General features: G+C 34.2%; 1 protein-coding gene across 1 annotated transcript in view; it reads left to right on the top strand.

The window, feature by feature from the left end:
• PAPPA (pappalysin 1) overlaps nt 1–22,058 on the top strand; it is a 396,585-nt gene that overhangs the window by 70,479 nt on the left and 304,048 nt on the right. The window contains exon 2 of the mRNA XM_089685526.1: nt 3,718–4,786. Within this exon, the coding sequence (XP_089541652.1) occupies nt 3,718–4,786 (1,069 nt within the window). The remainder of the gene's footprint in view (nt 1–3,717; nt 4,787–22,058) is intronic.

The raw sequence follows: 22,058 nt of genomic DNA, 5'->3' as shown, positions 1-22,058 counted from the left end.
CCCACACTGCCAAAAGCACCAAAACCTGGTTCAATGACCGTGGGATTACTGTGCTTGATTGGCCAGCAAACTCGCCTGACCTGAACCCCATAGAGAGTCTATGGGGCATTGCCAAGAGAAAGATGAGAGACATGAAACCGAACAATGCAGAAGAGCTGAAGGCCGCTATTGAAGCATCCTGGTCTTCCATAACACCTCAGCAGTGCCACAGGCTGATAGCTTCCATGCCACGCCGCATTGAGGCAGTAATTGCTGCAAAAGGAGCCCAAACCAAGTACTGAGTACATATGCAGCTTCTACTTTTCAGAGGTCCGATATTGTTCTATGTACAATCCTTGTTTTATTGATTGCATGGAATATTCTCATTTTCTGAGATTGTGGATTTGGGGTTTTCATGAGCTGTAAGCCATAATCATCACAATGATGACAAATCACGGCTTGAACTATCTTGCTTTGCATGTAATGAGTCTATCTCATATGTTAGTTTCACCTTTTAAGTTGCTGCACTGAAATAAATGAACTTTTGCACGATATTCTAATTTTTCTAGTTTCACCTGTATACGGTATATATATGATGGGGCAGAAATGAGATATACATATACATACAGGCGTACCTCGGTTTACTAATTTAACATGTTCTCCGGGACGTTTCGTATTGAGAAAAATTTCGTAAACCGAACCACGGTTTCCCATAGAAATGCATTGAAAACCAATGAATCCATTCTGGAGGTCAGAAAAAAAGTTTTAAAAAAAAAGTCTGTTATCTGTTCAAAACTCTTTATAAAAAGTGCAGTTTAAAGGCATAAATACTGTACGGGGACATGATTCAAAATCCCCAGAATGACTCCGAAGCTCAATGCAAAAGCAACTCCAACACCTCTACAGTTGACATCACATGCTTTTATTGAAAACCAATAAATCCGTTCCGGAGGTCAGAAAAAAGTAAAAAAAAAGTCTTATCTGTTCAAAACTCTTTATAAAGTGCACTTTAAAGGCATAAATACTGTACAGGAACATGATTAAAAATTTCCAGAATGGCTTCTAAACTCAATGCAAAAACCACTCCAACACTTCCACACTCGACATCACATGCTTTGCCATAGGAATGCATTGAAAAGCAATGAATCTGTTCCGGAGGTCAGAAAAATGTAAAAAAAAAAAGTATTTTATCTTTATAAAGTGCACTTTAAAGGCATAAATACTGTACAGGGACATGATTAAAAATTCCCATACTGGCTCCAAAACTTGATTGAAAAACCGCTCTAACACCTCCACACTCAAATTCAACTGCTTTGTCATAGGAATGCATTAAAAACCAATTAATCCGTTCCAGAGGTCAGAAAAAAAGTTAAAAAAACAAGTCTTTTATTTGTTCAAAACTCTTTAAAAAAAGTGCACTTTAAAGGCACGGGGCTGGTGCTATAAACCTCCCAGGCTTAATACATCCAGGGGAGACTTGCTTCGTATTGTGAAAAAAAATTGTAAACCGAGTCATTATTTTCAATGGATTTTCATTCGTAAACTGAAAATTACTTCAACTGAGGCGTTTGTAAACCGAGGTACGCCTGTATATGTGTGTGTGTATATATATATATATATATATATATATATATATACCATTGCTGCCCCCCCATCATATATATACAGTATATATATTTATATACATATAGTATTTGTTATTGGCAGAGAAAATTGGGTTTCCAGTTTTCTCTGGGTTTTTCGTAATTCCTGGATTGTGTTCTGGAGTCCAGAGGCTTCGAAGAGCTTTGGGAGCAAAGAAGCCTCCAATATTGTGTCCTGCCCTCCTCCCTCATTCATTGTGATTTTTAGGCAAGGTCGGAGATATTTTAAATGAGTAAATTCTATAACTGTATAGTCAGATATACAATAAATAAATCATGTCCTTCACATTCATACATACACATACTAGGGCCAATTTAGATAGGATCCAATTATCCTCCCAGCATGTCTTTGGAGTGTGGGAGGGAACTGGGGTACCCAGAAGAAACCCACGCAGGCACAGGGAGAAAACTCCTGGCAGGTAGTGCTAGTGGTTGGTATTCGAACTAACGAGCCTAGTGCCGCCAGGTGGAAGTGCTAACCACTTAGCCACTGTGCATGTATATTTTATATATATATATATATATATATCTTTATATATATATATATATATATATATATATATATATCCCTTTTCTGCCCCCTTGCTCATCGTTTCCAGTTTTTCCTAAGTTTTGTAATTCCAGGATTTGGTTCTGGAGTCCAGAGGCTTTGAAGAACTGTGGGAGGGAAGAAGCCTCTAACCCAGCCCGTAGACCAGTAGGCTTGTGTGTGCACACCCTTTATATCCACGTGGAAAAAAAATATATTTTTAATATATTTTAAAAATATTCTTCCCAAATATATTGACATATATTTGAAACACTACAATTTTGGCTGTATTTAATATATTTAAAAAAATAAATAAAATAAAATAAAAAAATAAATAAATTAAAAAAAAAAAATAAATATATATATATATATATAATATTTATTTATTTCAGGTACTTATATAGCGCCATCAATTTACGCTGCGCTTTACATATATTTTGTACATTCACATCAGTCCCTGACCCTCAAGGGGTGTACAATCTAAAGGTCCCTAACCTACATTCATACATACATATATACACTAGGGCCAATTTTAGACAGGATCCAATTAACCTATCAGCATGTCTTTGGAGTGTGGGAGGAAACTGGAGTACCCGGAGGAAACCCACGCAGGCACAGGGAGAACACATATATATATATATATATATATATATATATATATATACTGTATGTCAAAATGTGTTTTTTTATATATTAAGAAATATATATAAATTTTTTGTAAAAATACATTTTCAAATATATGTCTTTGAAAATATATTTAATCTATATTTTCTAAATGCAATTACAAATATATGTAAATACATATGGTAAAATGACTTTTTTTATATGTAAAAAAAAAATCTGAAGAATATATTTTTAAAAAATACATTTAATAAAATATTTTTCATATATTTTGTAATGTATAAAAAAAAACACATTTCAACATGCAGTGTATATATATATTGAAATATATTGAATATGGCCAAAATTATAGTATTTCAAATATATGTCAATATATCTGGGAAGAATATTTTTGAAATATATTTCAAATATATTTTTCTTCCATGTGGGCATCCTCTGTGGAAGCTGTTAATCACTGTAGTAGCCTAAGCTGCCTTTCTCAACCTTTTTGAACACTAAGGAACCCTTGAAATAATTGTTCAGATTCTAAATTGGGTTCTACTAACCTCTCATGGCAGACAAGGCAGACATTAAAAATGATGGTATCCGCCAACATTCGTGGTCAGTGAAGTGACTCTTGACCTTGGCGGTTAGTGGAAAATTGCCACTCCCATTGGTGTTCGGTGTAGGTGGAAGATCAATCCACCGTTGCTCATTGCCTAAGGAACCCATAGCAACCTTAAGAGGAACCCAGGGATTCCATGGAACCCTGGTTGAGGAGCATTTGCCGAGGCTAAGTCACTTGACGAGAGAACACTTTCCTGAAAAATGATTCTGAAGGCCCCTTTTGTGATGTTCAGAGTATATTGACTGTTAATAACTAAGGCAATATTTGATTGGCAAAATGTTTCTGTAGATATAATGTTGACTTTCATTGACACGTTTCTCTTTTCTGGGGATGCTTAGGACTTTATGACAAATGTACTTACACTTCTCATGATCGTGGATGGGTTCTTGGAATTGAGGCCATGAGTGACCAGGGTACAAGAGATCCTCGCTATTTCTTCTCCTTAAAGACAGACCGCGCTAGAAACTGGACCACCATGTCTGCTAATCGCAACTACCTCCCAAACCAATGGGTCCATCTAGCCGTAACTTACAACGGTCGGACAATAAAACTTTACGTCAACGGGGCGCAAGTGGCAACAAGTAGCGAACAAGTGGGTTCCGTCTTCAGCGCTTTTGCAAGAAGGTGTAAAACTCTTATGATTGGTGGAAATGCCCTTAATCAGAATTACAGAGGCTACATGGAACAGTTCAGGCTCTGGAATACTGCTCGGACACAGAAGGAAATATTGCTAGACATGGGCCAGACATTGCATGGACTGAGTAATCCTCTACCTCAACTTGTTCTTCAGGATAGCTTTGAGAATGTGAAAGACATCTGGGCTCCCATGAAAGAAGGAAAGATCCCAAAAGTAGAACCCATCAATCTCCATGTTTCAGCACTGGATACAAACCTGGACCTGCCCCAGTGCGGGCAAACACTTTGTGACAACGTGCAGGTCATTTCAAACTATAACAAAGTTTCAGGCTTCCGCCGACCCAGAGTCGTCCGATACACGGTGGTCAACGTGTTTGACGACAACCACGAGAACCCAACGGTCACCAAAGAACAAATCGAGCTCCAGCATAAAAAATTAAACGAGGCATTCGGTCCGTACAATATCACGTGGGAACTGAATGTGTTGGAGAGGAACGACTCTTTCCTACGACAGCGACTCATCCTCACCAACTGTGACATCACAAAGATTGGAAGCACCGAGTGCGATCCAGAATGTAACCATAAACTTACAGGATATGACGGTGGGGATTGTCGCGGACGCAGCCCTTGTTTGTTCTCCAGCAGGAAAGAAAACAGTGTATGTGACATGGACTGCAATATTGAGGAACTGGATTATGATGGCGGAGCTTGCTGCAATCCTAATGTTACCGATGTCACGGAAACGTGCTTTGATCCAAAATCACCCTACAGGTAGGACTTATTTTTCTTGGTTATGTCTTCTTATCTTTGGTGTACTTGAAGCAAAAGAATGTTTGCTTTTGGTGTTTTTCATTATTGATGGTCTAGGTTGGCCAAATTTATGTATGTGAAGCCAAAGGGTTTTCTGGGGGGTAGAGTAGGGATGGACTAGGAGGAACCCTGCAATATTTTAATTGCTAAGTCCAGAATAGGTATCGAAAAGATGCTTGGAATGATGATAATCAGTGGTGCAGTATTTCAAAAGATCAAACCAATTTCTAAGCTTTTATTGGCCATGGACAGGCTTGGTTGGCCAAATAAATTTAGGTACTGTATGTGAAGCCAAGGGTTTTTTTTTTATTACTTGGGTAGAGTAGGGATGGATTAGAACCCTTGCAAAGTTTTTATTAATAAGTCAGAATAGGTATCGAAAAGCTGTTGGAATGATGATAATCAGCGGTTCAGTATTTGAGAAGGTCAAACTAATTACTAAGCTCTTATTGGCCATGGACCAGCTAGGTTGGCCAAATAAATTTAGGTATGTGTAGCCAAGGTTTTTTTTAATACTTGGCTAGAGTAGGAATGCATTAGAACCCTTGGAAAGTTTTTATTGATAAGTCCAGAATAGGTATGGAAAAGATGCTTGAAATTCTGATCATTCAATAGATTAGAAGGTCAAACCAAGTTTTTGAGGCTCAATGAGGCTGTTAAACAGGATCCAAAAAAAGACGGCAAAGCATAAATGAGCCCAAGGAAACTTTATTTGTTCAATAAATAATTGAAAAAAAAACTCAACATGTTTCTGGGGTCTGAATCCTCCCATTTCATCAGGATTCGTGAGTTGTAGTCTTCTAATGGCTCAAATGGCCCAGTTAGCATACTGAAATGATCCAAAATGGACCCAGCAGTAAAATGTTGGATTCATTTTTGGTTCTGCACCTCTCACGTAAATTTTATATTGTTTCAGTTTTCTAATGATGGAGGACTGTTCAGACCCCGAGACACTCAATTATTTAAAGATGATTATTTATTAAAGGTTCCATTAGACTCATTTTTTTTTGCCGCTCTTCCAATTTGTTATATTTCTGTCTGTGTTCCCATTGGGGAGATTCACTCTGTGCTGGTGATGACCATCGAAACCAAAATAGAAAGTAAGGTGAAATCCAATTCTTCTATTTCTTCTCGCTTCACGTCGTCTTTCCAGGACATGATGTGAAGGGACCCCACAGGGCAAAAGCAGCGTTTTTTTTTGGATATATCCAAGTAAAGCCTTCTTAAAACAGAAGGTCTTCACATGTCTCCTTCCATCGCATTTCCCAAAAATAAGAGGAACATTCCTCATTTAAGAACAGTGGGCAGAGCCCATTCTTTGCACCATTGGTTGACTGCATACAGCTGTTTGAGGTTGATGACCATCGTTGTATGGAAACTCATTATTGGACCATCCAAGACTCATCAGGGTCAGATGTTCTGTATGGCTAGTATAACCATCTGGCCTATACGTTCTCCTCTTTGAAAACACTTACGCTTCCAGAGGCTAAGAGTGAGAGCCGGCTGTGTCCGCCCCCTCTCTAGCCTGGGCGATCCAGTGAGCGTTGAAAGAGCAGAGTGGAGAGCAGCGACTGACAGTTACCGCTCTCCGTTCTGAGCAGATCGAGAATTGAGCCATCAGTAGCCATGCGATTGCTTAATTCTCAGGCTTAGAGCTGACATGGGACAACTACGACATGGGACGAATACTAAAATATTGGCGCGATCCAAATGCATGGGTATGGCCAAACAAATAGCTATTGGTGATGTCCATTTTCTGGCTTGTTTGGTTATACTGTGGTGGATCAAGTGGTGATTATGGTGGTATATACTCTCTGTCCATCGTGATAATAATGTGGTGTTTATTTTCCAGTTGTGGTGAAGTTAGTGTCATAGTCATTCGCTGCCTGTAGTCCTATTTATCTGGGTAGAGTGCCTTTTTCTAGCTTTACAGGTAGCCATTTCCCAGCTATCTTTGGAGATGCATGCCATGGTACCCTAAGAGCCTTGTAGTGGGCTGCTCAGTAGACCATGTTTAGTCCTGCAGACTTCATGTGCATTGAAGAGAAGAATTGTGGAATTGTGAGCTCTCCGCTCTATTTAGAGAGATAAACCCATTGCTAGAGAAGCCCATATCTCCTACCTCTCCTTCATTTCACTCATACAGCTTCCATCAGCCTTTTAAATATTCAGGGGGTGTCAAATGCCATGCTATCCTGATGGCCATGGGCCTAGAACACAGTGAGGTCTAGGGACTTGCTATAGATTGAAGAGGAGAAAAAACGGGGAATCAGGAGCTCTCCACTCTATTTGGAGACATGAAGCCCATTGTCAAAGTGTCCTTTGTCTTCTATCTCCCCTCCATTCCAGTCATGTGGCCTCCATCAGCCTTTTATATATTCAGCACGTTTGAGGGTGTCAAATGCCATGCTATCCTGAAGGCCATGGGCTGCTTAGTAGAACACCATGAGGTCTAGGGACATCTTAAGGATTGAAGAGAATAAATAGGGAATCAGGAGCTCTCCACTCTTGTTAGAGAGATTAAGCCCTTTGCCAAAGTGTCCTGTGTCTCCTATCTCTCCTTCATTTCAGTCATGTGGCTTCCATCAGCCTTTTAAAATATTCAGCACTTTCGGGGGTGTCAAATGCCGTGCTATCCTGAAGGCCATGGGCTGCTCAGTAGACCATGTTGAGGTCTAGGGACTTCTTATGGATTGAAGAGAAGAAATGGGGAATCAGGAGCTCTCCACTCTATTTGAAGACATGAAGCCCATTGCCAAAGTGTCCTTTGTCTCCTATCTCTCCTCCATTTCAGTCATGTGGCTTCCATCAGCCTTTTAAGTATTGAACACTTTTGGGGTGTCAAATGCCATGCTATCCTGAAGGCCATGGGCTGCTTAGTAGAACACCATGAGGACTAGGGACATCTTAAGGATTGAAGAGAAGAAATAGGGAATCAGGAGCTCTCCACTCTTGTTAGAGAGATGAAGCCCTTTGCCAAAGTGTCCTTTGTCTCCTATTTCTCCTCCATTTCAGTCATGTGGCTTCCATCAGCCTTTTAAATATTCAACACTTTTGGGGTGTCAAATGCCATGCTATCCTGAAGGCTATGGGCTGCTTAGTAGAATGCAGTGAGGTCTAGGGACTTCCTATGGATTGAAGAGAAGAGATGGGGAATCCAGAACTCTCCACTCTATTTAGAGGAAAAACCCATTGCCAAAGCGACCCGTGTCTCCTACCTCTCCTTCGTTCCAGTGTTGTGGTCTCCAACGGTCTTTTAAGTATTCAAAATTTCCAGGGGTGTTGGATGCCTACGTCTCCCGCTGTATGCTGTGGGTTTTATCCTCCAACCCTTACATCTGAGTCCTGTAGCAACGTTGGGGTTGGAGGACGGAACCATGAGGATAGACAGGCACTCCTGAAGAGACTGGTAGAGGCTACAGGTAGGGAGCAAGGGCCTTCGGAAAGGTGAATACAATACCTTCACTCATGCAGGGATAGTTTTTTTTTTTTACGTCAATCCTAAGTGAGACATTGTGTATGGATCCCCAACTAATAGGACAAGTCCTCCTTAATGAAACCAAATCGCTTGTGTTTGGCAGATCTCCAAAAATCAACCCCCCCCAGGGACGGGAATCACCCAAATTAAGAAGTCTATATGTATCTGAGCCAGATGGAGGACCAAACAGACGTTCTTGGGCCTCATTCCTAAGAACATCCTTCTAATAACAAAAATTAAAATGATATTTTTCGATGAACATTTTTGTAATGTTTTTTTCCCAAAAATATTCCTTTTTTTTTCTTTTACCTGTCATGGTCAGGGGTCAGGTTTGAAGACCAGTACCTATAGCAGTAGAGGTGCTCCCACCGACCAGCTTGACAAGTGCACAAGCAGGTCCTTCCAGCAGATGACGAGGGTGTGGGATTTAAGCACTAACAGGTTTTGATCAGAACTCCTGATGGTGGAGATAGGTTTTGCTGCGTGTTAGTACCAGGTTGTGGATTTCAGGATTGCCCCACCCCGAGGGGAGCAAGCCAGTAGCGGATATAGCAGGTAGGGATCAAGCAGAAGCATTGTCAGTAAGAAGACAAAGATCGGTAACACACGGTTGCAGGTTGGGATCAAGCAGAAGCTTGGTCAAGGAACAAGACAAAGATTATTAACAAGCAGTTGCAGGTTGGGATCAAGCAGAAGCTTGGTCAAGGAACAAGACAAAGATCGGTAACATGCGGTTGTAGGTTGGGATCAAGCAGAAGCTTGGTCAAGGAACAAGACAAAGATCGGTAACACGCGGTTGCAGGTTGGGATCAAGCAGAAGCTTGGTCAAGGAACAAGACAAAGATCGGTAACATGCGGTTGTAGGTTGGGATCAAGCAGAAGCTTGGTCAAGGAACAAGACAAAGATCGGTAACATGCGGTTGTAGGTTGGGATCAAGCAGAAGCTTGGTCAAGGAACAAGACAAAGATCGGTAACATGCGTTTGCAGGTTGGGATCAGGCAGAAGCTTGGTCAAGGAACAAGACAAAGATTGGTAACGTGTTTACAGGTTGGGATCAGGCAGAAACTCAGTTGAGGAACAAGCCTTTTGCTTGTTCCTCGACTAAGGTTCTGCTTGATCCCAACCAGTAACGAGCGGTAGTGGAGATACGGCAGGCATCAGAGATGAGGAAGCGGGAACAGGATGTGCAGGAACATGGTTTGAATCAGGAAGTTCATGGGTGGAGCAAGGAGTTCAAGGTTCATGAGAAACGAGAAACAAGGAAAGAAGGTCCAAAGAGATCAGGGATCTGTCCAGCATCTCACGTGGCTCAGTAAGAAGATCTATTGCTGGATACAGCAGAGGTCGTGGGTTCAGATCCTGGCATGAGTGTCCAAAAGCAAAACTTTAGCATTGGGGAAAATAAGTTGTACGGGTAAATGTATTACCCTTTACATGAGTACACGGGCGTACAACTATTCACTTCTTTGGCCAGCTGTACACTGTTTTTTTTTTTTTACTCTAGGCATGTTTATGTCTGCAAAATGTCAATTAGCACTCTCTTAGCATCCAAGGTTATTTTTTTAAATCAGCAAATAACAACAAAAAACAGCCAACACTTTTCGGTGACCAAACAGTATCCATTCATCAGGGTTAAAAAAAAACAGAAGTAATGTATTCGGGGTAAAAAACAGTAATAAAATTATAGTAAAATGTAAATTTAAAAATATGAACTTTTTTTACATTTGTTGTTACTAATATATATAGATAGTGTGTGTGTATTGTGTGTGTATATATATATACTTTCGTGACATTGTGCCTGCAAAATGTCTGTATCCATGTAGTCTTAGCATACAAGCGTATTTTAATAAATCTGCAAGTTACAACAGGAAATCTATCTATCTATCTATCTATCTATCTATCTATCATCTATCTATCTATTATCTATCTATCTATTATCTATCTATCTATCTATCTATCTATCTATCTATCTATCTATCTATCATCTATCTATCTATTATCTATCTATCTATCTATCTATCTATCTATCTATCTATCATCTATCTATCTATTATCTATCTATCTATCTATCTATCTATCTATCTATCATCTATCTATCTATCTATCTATCTATCTATCTATCTATCTATCTATCTATTATCTATCTATCTATCTATTATCTATCTATCTATCTATCTATCTATCTATCTATCTATCTATCATCTATCTATTATCTATCTATCTATCTATCTATCTATTATCTATCTATCTATCTATCTATCTATCTATCTATCTATCTATCTATCTATTATCTATCTATCTATCTATTATCTATCTATCTATCTATCTATCTATCTATCTATCTATTATCTATCTATCTATCTATCTATCTATCTATCTATCTATTATCTATCTATCTATCTATCTATTATCTATCTATTATCTATCTATCTATCTATCTATTATCTATCTATCTATCTATCTATCTATCATCTATCTATCTATCTATCTATCTATCTATCTATCTATCTATCATCTATCTATCTATCTATCTATTATCTATCTATCTATCTATCTATCTATCTATCTATCTATCTATCTATTATCTATCTATCTATCTATCTATTATCTATCTATCTATCTATCTATCTATCTATCTATTATCTATCTATCTATCTATCTATTATCTATCTATCTATCTATCTATCTATCTATCTATCTATCTATCTATATATCTATCTATCTATCTATTATCTATCTATTATCTATCTATCTATCTATCTATCTATCTATCTATCTATCTATCTATTATCTATCTATCTATCTATCTATCTATCTATCTATCTATCTATCTATTATCTATCTATCTATCTATCTATCTATCTATCTATCTATCTATTATCTATCTATCTATCTATCTATCTATCTATCTATCTATCTATCTATCTATTATCTATCTATTATCTATCTATCTATCTATCTATCTATCTATCTATCTATCTATCTATTATCTATCTATCTATCTATTATCTATCTATCTATCTATCTATCTATTATCTATCTATCTATTATCTATCTATCTATCTATCTATCTATCTATCTATCTATCTATCTATTATCTATCTATTATCTATCTATCTATCTATCTATTATCTATCTATTATCTATCTATTATCTATCTATCTATCTATCTATCTATCTATCTATCTATCTATCTATCTATCTATCTATCTATCTATCTATCTATTATCTATCTATCTATTATCTATCTATCTATCTATTATCTATCTATCTATCTATTATCTATCTATCTATCTATTATCTATCCATCTATCTATTATCTATCTATCTATCTATCTATCTATCTATCTATCTATTATCTATCTATCTATCTATCTATCTATCTATCTATCTATCTATCTGTCTGTTTGTCTGTCTAAAAATAAATATACAAAAATATAAAAAAAATATATATATATATATTATATATATATATATATATATATATATATATATATATATATATATATAAATATATATATATATTTATATGTATATATATAAATTTAAGAATAAATATATATATAAATTTAAAAATAAATATATATATTTATATATCTAAATTAAAAAATAAATATATATATATATATATATATATATATATATATATAAATATATACATTTAAAAAAATTATAATGAAAAGCATATATATATATATTGCTTGCCAAAGCACAGTCCCCAGGTCTTAACTGCATTTTTCTTTCAGTAATGCTCTTCCCTTTTTTCTTTTTTTTTTTTTGCATCATCATAAATGTTTTTTTTTTTTTATTTCATCTTTGTATGCTCATGTCAGATTATCACATGGATGAGCTCTCTCTATCTTTGACAGTAGCAAGTGATTCAGAATGTCACAACTCTCCTTAAAAAACAGATTGCCCGTAGAATTTTTTTATTTTTTTTTTGCAGAAAATCTTTAGAATGTCTGCCAGTGGAGTCAAAACTGGGCCTGTTTTGCTTTTTTTTTTTTTTTTTTTTTTTTTTTTTTTTACGTTTGGGTTTTTCCTTCAGTGACCGAGCCTAGCAGAAATGGAAATACCCTCTTGCTTCACTCTTTTTTTTTCTAAGCATTTCTTTCTCCTGTCTCCAGTTACACGGGGCCTCCCTTTTCCGTTTCTTGAAGCTGGCAACAGTCTTATTTAATCAGTGTGCCGAGATGGACAGCCAATCGGGGCTCTGCTGTGTGATGTCGGCTCCCATGTGGGTTCAGCGGTCCGCAGCTGTTAGCTCGCAGGGCTGTTTTCCGACTACTGGGGCCGTCTTCGTCTTCGGAAAGCATTAGAAAGATAGTTTTCAAAACATGACATGTGAGGCTACAAAGGAGAAATCGAAAAAATTCTGAATAAACACACAGCCTATTGGAGAACGAAGTCCGCTTTATAAGGCCAGAAATGGTATATTTTACTGTAAATAACAAAAAAAAAAAACAAATAAAAAATATAAAGAAATTTAAAAAATATAAAATAAAAAAAAAATGAAAAAATATAATTATTGGTAATTCAGTGGTTTTTTTAAAAAAAAATTTCTATCTGTAGTAGAAGTAAACAAATAAATAAAACAAATAAAAATAAACAAAAAAAAATATTGAAATGTAAAAAATATAAAATAATAAAAAAATAAAAATGAAAAAATATAATTATTGGTAATTCAGTGTTTTTTTTTATTTTTTCCTATCTGTAGTAGAAGTAAATAAATAAAACAAATAAAAAAAATAGAATGAAATGTAAAAAATATAAAATATAAATAAAAAAATAAAAGAAAAAATATAATTATTGGTAATTCAGTGTTTTTTTAATTTTTTTTTTCTATTTGTAGTAGAAGTAAACAAATAAATAAAACAAATAAAAATAAACAAATAAAAAATATAATGAAATTTAAAAAATATAAAATAAAAAAAATAAAAATGAAAAAATATAATTATTGGTAATTCAGTATTTTTTTTATGTTTTCCTATCTGTAGTGGAAGTAAATAAACAAATAAAAAAAATCATAATGAAATTTTAAAAATATAAAATATAACTAAAAAATAAAAATTAAAAAATATAATTATTGGTAATTCATTGTTTTTTTTATTTTTCTTTCCTATCTGTAGTGGAAGTAAATAAATAAATAAAACAAATAAATACAAATAAACAAATAAAAAATATAATAACTTTTAAAAAATATAAAATATAAATAATAAAAAAAAATATATATAATTATTGCTAATTCAGTGTTTTTTTTTTTTTTTTTCTATCTGTAGTAGAAGTAAACAAATCAATAAAACAAATAAAAATAAACAAATACAAAATATAATGAAATTTAAAAAATATAGAATAAAAAAGATAGAAATTAAAAAATATAATTATTGGTAATTCAGTGTTTTTTTTTAATTTCCTATCTGTAATAAAAGTAAATAAATAAATAAAACAAATAAATAAAAATAAACTAATAAAAAAATATAATGACATTTAAAAAATATAAAATAAAAAAAATAGAATTGAAAAAATATAATTATTGGTAATTCAGTGTTTTTTTTTAATTTCCTATCTGTAATAAAAGTAAATAAATAAATAAAACAAATAAATAAAAATAAACTAATAAAAAAATATAATGACATTTAAAAAATATAAAATAAAAAAAATAGAATTGAAAAAATATAATTATTGGTAATTCAGTGTTTTTTTAAATTTCCTATCTGTAGTAGAAGTAAATAACTAAAACAAATAAATAAAAATAAACAAATAAAAAATATAATAAAATTTAAAAAATATTAAAAAATAAAAATATATAATTATTGGTGATTCAGTGTGTTTTTTTTTATTTTTTTTCCTATCTGTAATAGAAGTAAATAAATAAAACAAATAAATAAAAATAAACAAATAAAAAATATAATGAAATTTAAAAATATAAAATAAAAAATATAATAATAGGTAATTCAGTGTGTTTTTTCCTGTTTGTAGTAGAAGTAAATAAATAAAACAAATAAAAATAAACAAATAAAAAATATAAAATAAAAATTAAAAAATATAATAATAGGTAATTCAGTGTGTTTTTTTCCTGTTTGTAGTAGAAGTAAATAAATAAAACAAATAAATAAAAATAAACAAATAAAAAATATAATGAAATTTAAAAAATATAAAATTAAAAATTAAAATTGAAATAATATAATTGGTAATTCAGTGTGCTTTTTTTGTTTTGTTTTTTTTTCATTTTTTTCCCTATCTGTAGTAGAAGTAAATAAATAGATAAAACAAATAAATAACAATAAACACAAATAAAAAATATAATAATATAAAAAAATTAAAATAAAATGAAAAAATATAATTATTGGTAATTCAGTGGTTTTTTTTTTCATTTTTTCCCTCTCTAGTAACCTTATTAATTTTTTTAGTGTTGCTATTGTATGTGATTTATATAAATCACATAACACTTGTTACTTTTTTTGTAATTAACAGTCTAATTCAGTGTTTTTTTCCTATTTAGTAAAAAAAAGTGAAACAATAAATAAATAAATCTAAAAATAAGCACAAATAAAAATATAATAAAAATTAAAAAATATAAAATAAAAATATAAAAATAATGTAACATGATTATTCGTGATATAAAAATAAAATGGAACATATGATTATTCAGAATTTTTTGTAGTAGTAAAAATTAAAAATAAATAAATAAAAATAAACACAAATAAAAATATAAAAATTAAAAAAGATAAAAATAGATAAAAAAAATAAATAAAATGAAAAAATGTAATTATTGGTAATTCAGTGTGTTTTTTTTCATTTTTTCCCTTTCTAGTAACTTTATTCATTTTTTGTTGTGTTATTATTGTTGTAACCATTATATAAATCCCATAAGGCTTGTTAATTTTTTTCCAGGCCATTTTTTGTTTTTTTTTTTAGCAGTCTAATTCAGTGTTTTTTTACTATTTAGTAAAAAAATAAATGAATCAATAAGTAATCAAATAAATCTAAAAATAAACACAAAATTATAATAAAAAATTTAAAATATAAATATAAAAATTAAATGGAACATATGATTATTCGTAATTCATTGTTTTCTTCAAAATTTTGTTTGTAGTAGAAATAAATAAAACATGTAAATAAAAATAAACATGTAAAAATCTAATAAAAATTAAAAAATATAAAATTAAAAAATATAAAATAAAAATAAAATGAAAAAATATAATTATTGGTAATTCAGTGTGGTTTTTTTCCCCTGTTTAGTAAATGTATTCATTTTTTATTGTTATTGTTGTAACCATTATATAAATCACATAAATATAAATAACATAAGGCTTGTTACCATTTTTTTTGTAGTTAAAAGTCTGTAGACACCCCTTCTGTTCCAGGCCATTTTTTTGACTGACAATTCCTCCATCATACAAAATAATAATTTTTTTTAAAGACCTAGCATTGTTTCAGCGGTACTTGGTAATTCAGTGTTTGTTTTTTACTGTCTAGTAAAAAACAAATTAATCAATCAATAAATAAATCAGTCTGAAAATAAACACAAATAAAAATATATAAAAAATAGTGAAACATGATTATTTGTAATTCAGTGTGTTCTTTAAAAAAAAAATTGTGGTAGAAATAAATAAATAAATAAATAAAATATACACAAGCAAACATATTATAAAAATGAAAAAATATAAAATAAAATTAAAAATATATTTATTGGTAATTCAGTGTGGGTTTTTTTTTTTATGTTTTCCCTATCTAGTAACTTTTTTTTATTTTTGATTGTGTTAATTTTGTTGTAACCATTATATAAATTAGATAGGGCTTGTTACTTTTTTTTTTTAATTAACAGTCTGTAGACACCCCTTCTTTTCCAGGCCATGTTTTTTTTTTTTTTTTCGTTTTCAGTGCTGTGATAGTTTGACAATTGCTCCATCATACAAAACTATACCCAAAATAATATATATTTTTTAAGACTTAGCATTCTTTCGGTGGTACTTGGTAATTCAGTGTTTGTTTTTTACTATCTAGTAAAAATAATAAATCAATCAATAAATAAACATACAAATAAATCTAAAAATAAACAAATAAAATATATAAAAATAAAATAAAAAAATAAGAATAAAATGAAACATATGATTATTGGTAATTCAGTGAATTTTTTTTACATTTTTTGTTGGTAATAGAAATAAATAAATAAATAAAAATAAACACACGTTAAAATATAATAAAAATAAAAAATATAAAATAATTTAAAAAAATGAAAAACAAAATAAAAATTATAAAGATAAAATGAAAAAATATGATTATTGGTAATCCAGTGTGATTTTTTTTTTCATTTTTTTCTATCTAGTAAAAATAAATCAGTAAATCTTAAAAAAAAAAGATACATAAAAATATAATGAAATTAAATAAATATAAAATAAAAATAAAATGAAACATATGATTATTGGTAATTCAGTGTGTTCTTTACATTTTTGTTGGAAGTAAAAATAAATAGATAAATAAAAATAAACAATTAAAAATATAATAAAAATAAAAGAATATAAAATAAAAATTTAAAAAATGAAAAATAAAATAAAAATATAAAAATAAAATGAAAAAAATAGAATTATTATTAATTCAGTGTTGTTGTTTTTTTATTTTTTCCTCTATCTAGTAAATTTTTTCATTTTTTTATTGTGTTATTATTGTAACCATTATATAAATTACATAAGGCTTGTTACTTTTTTTTTGTAATTAACAATCTAGTAAAAATAAATAAATAAAACAAACACAGTGGGCAGCACAGTGGCTAAATGGTTATCACTTCTGCCTGGCAGTACTCTGGTCGCTGGTTTGAATCCCAACCACGGCACCTCCTGCCTGGAGTTTGCATGTTCTCCCTGTGCCTGCGTGGGTTTCCTCCGTGTAGTCCGGTTTCCTCCCACACTAAAAGACATGCTGTTAGGTTATTGGCTCCTGTGTAAATTGTCCCTAGTATGTGTATGTATGAATGTGAGTTAGGGACCTTAGATTGTACACCCCTTGAGGGTCAGGGACTGATGTGAATGTACAATATATATGTAAAGTGCTGTGTAAATTGATGGCGCTATATAAGTACCTGAAATAAATAAATGAAAAATAAACACATAAATTGAGAAAAAAAAATAATATATATATATATATATATATATATAAAATAAAATAATAAAATATAAGTAAAAACATAAAAATAAATTAAAATGACAAAAAAAAAATATGAACATAAAATAAAAATATATATTATTTGGTGTGCTTTTTTTAACATGTGACCCCTTTTCTGGAAAAAAAAAATCTCAAGGAGATCTCATTGCTTGCCACAATTGTTTGGAAATGAAGAAACAAGTTGGGATTGAAGTGGCTAGTGTCACCCTCTGAAACAAAGTAGAAGGAATAATAGTACTCCCCTCCCCCCATTATTGGTGGTTAGTGGCATTTTTTGAACCCTCCACCTAATGTGGTATGTGTACAAGCAGTAGAAATTGCATTCACCTAACCTGTTATTTACTATAAAGGGCTGACCCCCTTTTTTTTTCTGACATCATTGCTTACTACGTGTGAAATCTATGAATGATCACAGAGATCACATGGTACAGGGCTATTCACAACAGCTTTGTACCATGTGACAAGCTGTGACCAATCACAGCTCTCACAGTACTTCTCAATGGCTGCAAGAATGCAGACAGAGAGAAGGAGAAATGATTGCTTTTACAGCCTTTATGGGTATAAAAGCATTCAGTGTAAAAAAAAAAAATGTCATCACCCCCCACAAGTAGTACAGTGTCACCATGGTTATAAACTAATTTTTTTTTTACTAAAAAAGATAACGGAATACATTTTGGCCAAGATTTATGATGAAATATTTATTTGAAGAATTTTATTAAAAAAAACACTTTTTTAAAAATTTTTTGGACTTTTTCATTTATATAGCAAAAAAAAATATAAATCCCAGAGGTGAATAAATACCACCAAAATAAAGCTTTATTTGTCTCAAACAAAATGCTACAAAATTCATATGGGTACAGTGTTGCATGACCGCGCAATTGTCATTCAATGTGTGATAGCGCTGAAAGCTGAAAATTGGCCTGGACTGGAAGGGAGTGAAAGTGTCCGGACTGGAAGGGGGGTGAAAGTGTCTGGACTGGAAGGGGGTGAAAGTGTCCGGACTGGAAGGGGTGAAAGTGTCCGGACTGGAAGGGGGGTGAAAGTGTCCGGACTGGAATGGGGGTGAAAGTGTCCGGACTGGAATGGGGGTGAAAGTGTCCGGACTGGAAGCGGGTGAAAGCGTCCGGACTGGAAGGGGGTGAAAGTGTCCGGACTGGAAGGGGGTGAAAGTGTCCGGACTGGAAGGGGGTGAAAGTGTCTGGAATGGAAGGGGGTGAAAGCGTCCGGACTGGAAGGGGGGGTGAAAGTGTCCGGACTGGAAGTAGGTGAAAGTGTCCGGACTGAAGTGGGGTGAAAGTTTCCGGACTGGAAGGGGAGTGAAAGTGTCCGGACTGGAAGCAGGTGAAAGTGTCCGGACTGGAAGGGGGTGAAAGTGTCCGGAAAGGAAGGGGGTGAAAGCGTCCATACTGGAAGGGGGGTGAAAGTGTCCGGACTGGAAGGGGGTGAAAGTGTCCGGACTGGAAGGGGGGGTGAAAGTGTCAGGACTGGAAAGGGGGTGAAAGTGTCTGGACTGGAAAGGGGGTGAAAGTGTCTGGACTGGAAAGGGGGTGAAAGTGTCTGGACTGGAAGGGGGTTAAATAAATACACAAAGGTGATCTAATTTTTTGGCACAATATTTTTTGAAATGAACAAACAATCTGGTACTTAGGGGTCAATGTGCACTTAGTCTTTAATAGTCGTCCACTGAGACCAAGTATGCAGGGATTGGGTGGCTGTAGATCCATTTGGATCACTTCTATAGTAAATCCCATCACCAGCTGGAAATGTTGGTATCATGGCTGCAGCAGCAAATAATGGCACCTGAATCTGCGTTTTGCAGTCACAGCGATGGAGCCGCCCACACGTATGCGATTCTGGAGTCGTTTTGAAACTCACAGATTTGCACGACAGGCTAGGTATGTTACGTTCCCGTCCAGGTAGTGCACACACATGTGATGTGTTTTGGGTGCCATTATGTAAAGGGTCCTGTGTCGGGTTGTAGTGCTGTGTTCCAGAGTCGCAGGGCATAGAGGGGCATGCAGAGTGTTCACATAGGATTGCTATTGACAGGAGTTTTTGCATTGAAGTCTATGGGAGGTTTTTCCCATTGAAGTCTATGGGAGGCATTTTCCCATTGAAGTCTATGGGAGGCATTTTCCCATTGAAGTCTATGGGAGGCATTTTCTCATTGAAGTCTATGAGAGGCGTTTTGCCATTGACTTCTATGGGGTGAAATTTCCCATTGAAGCCTATGGAAGGTTTTTCCCATTGAAGTCTATGAGAGGCCTTTTCCCATTGAAGTCTATGGGAGGTTTTTCCCATTGAAGTCTATGGGAGGCCTTTCCCATTGAAGTCTATGGGAGGGATTTTCCCATTGAAGTCTATGGGAAGCATTTTATCATTGAAGTCTTTGGGAGGTTTATCCCATTGAAGTCTATGAGAGGCATTTTGCCATTGACGTCTATGGGGTGCTATTTCCCATTGAAGTCTATGGGAGGCATTTTCCCATTGAAGTCTATGGGAGGTTTTTCTCATTGAAGTCTACGTTAGGCCTTTTCCCATTGAAGTCTATGTGAGGCGTTTTCCCATTGAAGTCTATGGGAGGTTTTTTCCATTGAAGTCTGTGGGAGGGTTTTCCTATTGACATCTATGGGAGGGTTTTCCCATTGACATCTATGGGGTGCAATTTCCCATTGAAGTCTATGGGAGGCATTTTCCCATTGAAGTCTATGGGAAGTTTTTCCCATTGAAGTCTATGGGAGGCCTTTTCCCATTGAAGTCTATGGGAGGTTTTTCTCATTGAAGTCTACGTTAGGCCTTTTCCCATTGAAGTCTATGTGAGGCGTTTTCCCGTTGAAGTCTATGGGAGGTTTTTTCCATTGAAGTCTGTGGGAGGGTTTTCCTATTGACATCTATGGGAGGGTTTTCCCATTGACATCTATGGGGTGCAATTTCCCATTGAAGTCTATGGGAGGCATTTTCCCATTGAAGTCTATGGGAAGTTTTTCCCATTGAAGTCTATGGGAGGCCTTTTCCCATTGAAGTCTATGGGAGGTTTTTCTCATTGAAGTCTACGTTAGGCCTTTTCCCATTGAAGTCTATGTGAGGCGTTTTCCTGTTGAAGTCTATGGGAGGGTTTTCCAACTGACATCTATAGGAGGCATTTTCTCATTGAAGTCTTTGGGAGTTTTTTCCCATTGAAGTCTATGGTGTGCAATTTTTCCATTGGTCTGTGGGAGGCATTTTCTTATTGAAGTCTATGGGAGGTTTTTTGCATTGAAGTCTATGAGAGGCGTTTTGCCATTGAAGTCTATGGGGTGCAATTTCCCATTGAAGTCTATGGGAGGCATTTTCCCTTTGAAGTCTATGGGAGGTTTTTCCCATTGAAGTCTATGGGAGGTGTTTTCCCATTGAAGTCTATGGAGCGCAATCTCCCACTGAACTCAATAGGAGGCAGTGTGTGAACCCAAGTGCCAGGATGAAATTTCTAGTCGCCTGGGATTTGTCAAGCCTTTCCTAAGGGCAAGAAGTGGTTTAATCAAATCAGCAATGAATTCCCCCCTCCCCCACCACCACCACCAATCATTGGTAGCCAGTGGCATTCTGACACCCCCCCCTCCACTACAACATCATTGGTGGTCAATGGCACCTTGAATCTGCTGCTGCCGCCAATCCCTTCCTTCCTGCAATCCTTTTTACTCGTTTGTAAATGGGCCGAATAGAAATCAGCTTCCAGCGTTTTTTTTTTTTCCTTTGTCAAAGACTAATTGAACAAGCTAAAGCCGGAAGCTGATTGGCTACCATGCAGAGCCGCACCCGATTTTGCACTCTCCAGTTTTAGTAAAGTAGTTTTTTTAGGTTCAGTCTATTGATTTTTTTTTTTTTTTTTTAGGTTCAGTCTATTGATTTTTAAATTTTTTTTTTTCATTTTGTGTGTTTGATTTTTGTAATTTTAAAAACGTCATTTATAAATTGGTTTTGTAAATTGGTATTAATTAAAGCCGGCCTTACGTGGGTCGAATTCTGAAAGAATTTTCTTTCAAAAATCTTTTTTAAGAATTTTCGTTCGAATTTCCCACCATTAGTGGGTCACAGAAACAGCCGATTTCCGTGCGACCATCGATGGGAGAATCGTGCGGGAAATATAAAGCTGTGACCTGGAAAGAAAAGAAAATTCTTGTCCACAAAAATTCTTTTTTGTAGCTACCAGGGGCGGACTGACAACTCATGGGGCCCCCGGGCAATAGGGGATCATGGGGCCCCTGTGTCCTTGCCCAAACTCAGAAAAGCCTATGAAAAAGGTACCAGGGGCATCTCATGGGGTCCCTTACTGACCCTGGGCCCTCCGGCAGTGCCCAAGTTTTCCAAATGGTCAGTCCGCCCCTGGTAGCAACGTGAGGTGAAGGCTTGGTTGGTCGAATCTGGAAATCACAAAACACACGAAATTTCCGATTTTCTAAAGAAAATTTTGAATTCAATCCATGTATGGCCGACATTACTGTTGCAAATTTTGTGCCTTTTTTTTGTCAAGTTAGAATATTTTTATTTCAGGTACTTATATAGTGCTGTCTGTTTACGCAGCGCTTTACATATATATTGTACATTCACATCAG

Source organism: Staurois parvus, unplaced genomic scaffold (assembly GCF_062004578.1).
Source record: "Staurois parvus isolate SC_StPar_1 unplaced genomic scaffold, SC_StPar_1.0 ptg000377l, whole genome shotgun sequence".
NCBI lineage: Eukaryota > Metazoa > Chordata > Amphibia > Anura > Ranidae > Staurois > Staurois parvus.
Note: the sequence above shows the minus strand (reverse complement) of the source record. Positions and strands in the feature narration are given on the sequence as shown.